The 6,137-nt window shown below is 56.2% G+C and overlaps 2 protein-coding genes across 2 annotated transcripts; both read left to right on the plus strand.

Moving 5' to 3' along the window:
• Positions 1-1,068: 1,068 nt before the first annotated feature.
• On the plus strand, positions 1,069-1,996 carry IUM83_18895 (Pol protein; the record flags this gene model as incomplete). Its single annotated transcript, XM_067943918.1, has 2 exons — positions 1,069-1,666; positions 1,977-1,996. The coding sequence occupies 2 exons, from the start codon at positions 1,069-1,071 to the stop codon at positions 1,994-1,996; spliced, it is 618 nt and encodes a 205-aa protein (XP_067798043.1).
• Positions 1,997-2,108: 112 nt separating this feature from the next.
• On the plus strand, positions 2,109-6,137 carry IUM83_18896 (putative retroelement; the record flags this gene model as incomplete). Its single annotated transcript, XM_067943919.1, has 3 exons — positions 2,109-3,002; positions 3,931-5,245; positions 5,401-6,137. 3 exons carry the CDS (start codon positions 2,109-2,111, stop codon positions 6,135-6,137), a joined length of 2,946 nt encoding a protein of 981 aa, XP_067798044.1.

Raw genomic sequence — 6,137 nt, forward strand, 5'->3', positions numbered from 1 at the left:
TGTTAGTGTCGGTAGTTTCCACGCTATCCAAGCGAAAGACAACTCACCGGCTAATATTGATGCTGCGGTACGTCGGAAAATGTTGACACGTGGGTGAGAAGCCGCTGACGTGTGGTTTGTCCACAGGTGCAGTGGAGAAACAATCAAGAAGCACTACAATTGTTTTGTGCGGAAGTCCCAAAAAGAGTCGACAGTGTTCTGTACTTCCATGAGCTAGGCTGCATCTGAAAGACCCTGTACTAATCCGACGACTCTGACATGGCTACGAGTACGAATGCATGGCACGTTTACTTTTGCCCAGTCCTGATCAAAGGCCCGCTCACACAAACGCATTCACACGTAGCCGCACAAATTCACGGTGAACACTATACAGTATTAAAAAAAGTTATGGCTCTGCCGTCAGCATCTCGATAGTTTTAATGCTGATGTTCTCTAATCTCGCTTCCTCATCTAATGCAGCTTGCGATGGACGCGCCCAGCGAATAATGTCATCTGTGAGAGGTGAAAGTGCAAAAAAAAGCTGATCTTGATGTCACTCGTGATACTAGTAGATACGACTGCTCTCTTTAGTTGGTCCTAGCGCAAGCTGAACGCCCACTCCGTCACTACCATGCCATCTAGTGTCTCTCCCTGAACCTTGTAGATAGTTGAAGAAACAGCGCAAATCAGCGGAAACTGTTGTATTCTTACCAATAGCGCACGAGGCAAACCATTTGCAGTGCCGGGAAGCGAAATGTTGCACGCATGGTAAGATTGCGTGTCGAAAAATAAGGGAAATACGTCGGCATCATCACACCCTTGTAGGCTACGTGCATGATCCGCCGGGATCCACCTCCCGGCTGTAGTTCAACGGTAGTTCAACCAGAAGGACGTTGACGAAACAAATACGCAGCCTAGCCTAGCCAGAGAGACCGCTAACCGAATTCAGTTTAAGATTTGCTCTGCAGTGAGCAAGGGACTTCAGTGCACGGCGGCCCGGCAGAGGGCCACGTGCGAACAAAGTTAACTTTAGTACCGACTAGAGTTCCAAGAAAATCCGACTCCGCGCAAGCTCTAGCGCGTGATACGATGGAGTACGACGACGACAATCACGGCGGCGACGGCGCTGGAGACCGCGCCGGCGACGCAGCCGCGCCAGCAGAACGCCCTGGCGCACACGAGAACGGCGATGATACCGTTGAGGAGCTCGCGGCACGTACGGCCGCGATGCAACTTGAGAGTGCGGCGTCACCAGTCCCTGGGTCCCCGGGACTGACTATCCAGATCCCAAACCCTTTTGACACGGTTGGTGGCGGAGACGAGGACGTGGAGATGCCGACAGCGAGTCCCCAGGCCGAGACGAGACCGACATCGCAGCGCGTGGCTGCTGCGCCTGCGCTACCGCAGCCCCCAAGGTTTGCTGGTCGCACGATGCAGGATCGACGGGACTTCATGCAGAAGTACGAGACCTACTTAGCGGCGGTGAACGCCCTGCAGACGCCCTACAGCGGAGCATTCGCTATGCCTGTGGCGGCTTGTATTGAGTCGAAGACCAAGAGAATGATAGCACGCTACGAGTTCAACACGGCGCCGAACCTGATCTCGGAGCAGCAGTGGGTGGACTATTTCATGCAAGCCAAGGTCCCCTCTCTTGTTGACTATGCGGCGGTGGATGTCGCAATGAAAAGTTGGAGATGAAGATAATCTGGCCGGAGCCGGAGAGCAGGATGATGAACCTTCAAGCTGACTTAGAAGGCATACTGGACAAGTTTAATCTGACCGACACCGCCTTTGAACATGAGCAGCGTCGGCTGGTCAAGTACCTCGCTGATGCACTGGCTCCTCCGCGCTTCAAAGCCGTGGTCGCAACGATGCTCACGCTACATCAGAACAAGAAGTATAAGAACGAGGTAGTGCCATTTTGCTCGTGGGTGACCCAGCTGCTGCGCGAGTTTATGACGTGGGAGCATATTGCACCGTCTGGGGCTACAACTCAGACCCCTTCGACGGGGCGTGACAGCGGTGGCGACCGCGGAGGAGCTGGTGGCCGAGGTCAGCAGTCTGGTCGTCGAGGACGCGGTGGACGAGGGCGTGGATACGGAGGTGGCCGTGGCGGACAGGAAGGCGCCATGGCTCCAGCTGCGGCGACTGGCGACACTAGCGGGACGCCCTCGACATCGTCGGGTGACCGGCGACCAGCGAGAGGTTCTTGCCTGAAATGCCAGTCGACTGATCACCAAGTTCGCGAGTGTCCGCGCTGCACACCCGAAGAAGCCACCCGCCTGCTAAGAGAACTGCGCGAGCGTCGTGAAGCTCGACGATCGGAGAGTGTTCGCAAGTTTGATATTGTGGATACCAGTAAACGTCTCAAGTCGGACGATCACGGATCAGTCGCGGCGGCAATTGACGGAATCGCGGTTACAGCGCTAATGCTGGACACAGGAGCGGACACTTCGCTGGTAGCGCGGGGTGTTCTGGAAGCGCTGACGCAGATGGGAAAAGTGCTGCGCGTAAACCCGGTCGCGGGCATCACATTATCGCCTGTGGGCAAGGAGAAGATCAACGTGACCCGCATTGTCACTTTCGACGAGGTTGTTTTGACAACGTCAGCTGGGCCGTTGATGCTCCGGAACCTATCTTTCTATGTGGAAGAAGACAACGGCAGCATGGAGGTTATTGTCGGCCGACCCATCATGAGACTCCTCGGGTACTCCACCGACAAGCTATTAGTGGAGGCTAGGAAGGTACGCCCAGATTGGGAGCTCGGTGTAGCCCAGTCGGATAACCTCGAGCCTGGAGCGGCGCCAGCCGAGACGCCAGGGATGCGTCGCCTGTACGCAGAGCCGCCGATGCCCCCCGACGAGGAGGACGCGGTGGAGCGACATGAGACGCGGACAGCTACGCCAACGATGCATCCCACGAACTTGACCGAGGTCATCCAATATCTTGAGAAGAAAGTCGAGATCGCTAAGGAAATGGGCTTGACGCTCGACGGTCAAGCAAGACTAACCACGATTTTACACGTACGGGCCGACTCGTTTCGTGTGGATTTCGGCAATGACCCGCCAGTGCGAGTTGCACCGATGCAAGTCCATCTAAAAGCTGGTGCGAAGCCAGTCCGAGCTCAGCCTCGTCGCTATTCGCCCACGGATCGAGAGTTTCTCGACCGGCACACGCGTGCCTTGCTCGATCATGGCCTAGTGTACAAAAACCATCGAAGCCGTTGGGCCTCAGCGCCTAGGATCGTGCGAAAGAAAGAACAAGACAGTGACCCAACTGCTGATCCGCGCATGACCATCGACACGAGAAGTGTGAACGAGAAGACGGAGCCGATGCCCTGGCCGATGCCTGTGCTCGATGTAGTGATCGGCGAACTCGAGGGAGCAAGATTCTTCTTCGTGCTCGACTGGTTCAGGGGCTACTGGCAGTTGCCCTGCACCCGGACTCCCAGGAACTGTACTCTTTGTGACCCATCGTGGAATTTATACCCCGACACGGGTGCCGATGGGTGCCACGGACGCCGTCGCGTACTGCCAGGGTGTCGTCGAAGAGATTTTCGGAGATTTACTGGGGCATTGTATGCTAGCCTGGTTAGATGATATACTCGGCTTTGCTGAGACCAAAGAAGCCTTGTTGGATGTGCTCGACCAAGTGCTTGCGCGATGTGAGCAGTACGGGTTGAAGTTACATGCGAAGAAGTGCACATTTTTCTCTACGAAAGTGAAGTGGTGTGGCCGGATCATATCCGCCGATGGGGTCACGCATTGTCCGGAGCGTGTCCAAGGTCTGGTTGATATGCAGCGGCCACGTACTGCTGGAGAACTGCAGCAATTTGTCTGCGCCGCCAACTGGATGCGGCAAAGCCTTCCCGAGTATTCGCGCATTTCTGCGGCTCTGTATGAAGCATTGGACCGTGCCGCTCAAGTTGTTGGCTCTCGTAAGAAAAATCAGTTGTCGAAGGTGCGACTAGAAGACGTGAATTGGGGCGACGCAGAGGTCGCCAGCTTTGAAGCTGCTCGCACAGCACTGCTGAAAATGGTGCCTCTAGCACATCCCAATCCGACAATGGACGTGTGTCTTTACACCGACGCGAGCCAGGACTTCTGGGGCGCCGCTGTCACTCAACTCCCTGCTGGTGAAGCCCAACGACCGTTGGCCGAGCAGGACCATCGTCCTTTAGCGTTTCTAAGCGGACGGTTTGTTGGTGCGGCAAGTCGCTGGTCGACGATTGAGAAAGAAGCCTACGCAATTGTCGAGGCCACTAGACGTCTGGAATACCTGCTGCTTCGACCTCGGGGTTTCCGACTATATACCGACCACCGGAATCTCGTCTACATTTTCAACCCATACGCCACTGATGGAACCATGGCCCGATATCAAGCCGACAAATTACAGCGCTGGGCGCTCTCATTAATGTCCTTCCAGTACATTATTGAGCATGTCCCTGGCGAAGTCAACGTCTGGGGCGACTTGCTGAGTCGTTGGGGTGCGGGCCAAGTACGCGAAGATGAACACGAAGCGACTAGAGTCGCCCGGCTAGCTGTCGTAGAACGCGTATCCCCTCTCGAGGACCCCGAGTTTGTCTGGCCGTCGGAGACGGAAATTAAAGCAGTCCAGGACGCGGCACGTGAAGCTGGTCAAGACCTCGAAGGGGCCCAGCAGACTGGCGAACGCGAGCTCATGGTCATGCCGTCTGGACAAGTCTGGATCCCAGCCGACGCAGAAGATTTGCGGCAGCGCCTGTGCGTGATCGCACATGCCGGAGCAAGCGGACATCGGGGTGCACAGACCACTCAGCGCGCTCTCGAGGCTGTATTCTATTGGAAGACGCTTGCGGTCGACGTTGCCGCGTTTGTTGGTGAATGTCTACATTGTATGGCGACTGCGAGCGGCCGTATCCCTCGCCCGTTTGGTGAAACTCTGGTGGCTACGAAGCCCAACGAAATACTTCACTTCGATTACCTCAGTATGGTGGAGGGTGACGGTGGAGTAAAGTATGTGCTGGTGCTTAAAGATGGGATGAGCGGTTACGTGGAGCTAGTTGCCTGTCTCCAAGCCACGGCCGACACCGCCTACCAGGCTCTGATTGACTGGTTTAAACGGTTTGGCGTGGTTCACCAATGGGTGTCGGATCAATGGGCGCACTTCAGAAATCAGATTGTGGAACGATTGCAGCGCGCTCTTGGCGCACAACACCACTTCGTGACGGCCTACACGCCTTGGGCTAATGGGACCGTCGAGGTCGTCAATCGGGAGGTTCTGAAGTGTATGAAGGCACTCCTCAGTGAACGCAGACTGGCCATTCGCGACTGGCCCGCTCTGCTGCCGGTCGTGCAAGCAGCACTCAACACCATGCCAGCTGACCGACTGGGAGGAAAATCCCCGCTCACCGCATTTACTGCACTGCCCGGGGGTACGCAGTTGACAAGCATCCTGCACCCCGCGATCCGGAGGAGGCCACTATCCACTGGGTTGCACAGGAGATCCAAGAACATTTGGACAGTGTACGCGTGGCGTTGGACGGACTCCACGCGGAGATGGTGAATGCGAGTGAGAAGAGACGCCGTGCAGCACGCGAGCGGCACGCGCGTAGACAAGGTGTCAAGTTGCAGAAGTTCAGCGAGGGTGATTTTGTCCTCGCTGCGACAGCCACTGGTCGAAGCGGCAATAAGCTGGCGCTTGTGTGGCGAGGCCCCAAACGAATCGTTCGCGCGCTAAATGACTTCACGTTCGAGGTTCAGGATATTGTACAGCCGTTCGAAATGTCCGTTCGTCACGCCTCCCGGCTACAACTGTATCGCGACGCGCGTCGTGGACAGGTCGACGAATTACAAGAGCAGGCGATATATGGTGAAGGTGGTCACCTTGTTGAAGCGCTCCGTGAATGTCGGTTGAGTCCTGACTCACACCGCTATGAGATCTTTGTGAAATGGTATGGGCTGGACGACGTCGAGAGTTCATGGGAGCCCGCGGACAGTATCAAGCAGGACGTCCCCCAGCTTTTCCAAGCATTCCTCGACGCTGCGCCCCACGATAAGCTGCGCTCTGATATGGCGACCGCGCTTGCCAGGCCCACCTCCAGCTCAACTGATGTGCCACGACTGCCGCGCCGCAGGACTGCGGGTCGTCGCCAACATCAACGCGATACGACTAACTAA

Source organism: Phytophthora cinnamomi (assembly GCF_018691715.1).
Source record: "Phytophthora cinnamomi strain GKB4 chromosome Unknown Contig11, whole genome shotgun sequence".
NCBI classification, from domain to species: Eukaryota; Oomycota; class Peronosporomycetes; order Peronosporales; family Peronosporaceae; genus Phytophthora; species Phytophthora cinnamomi.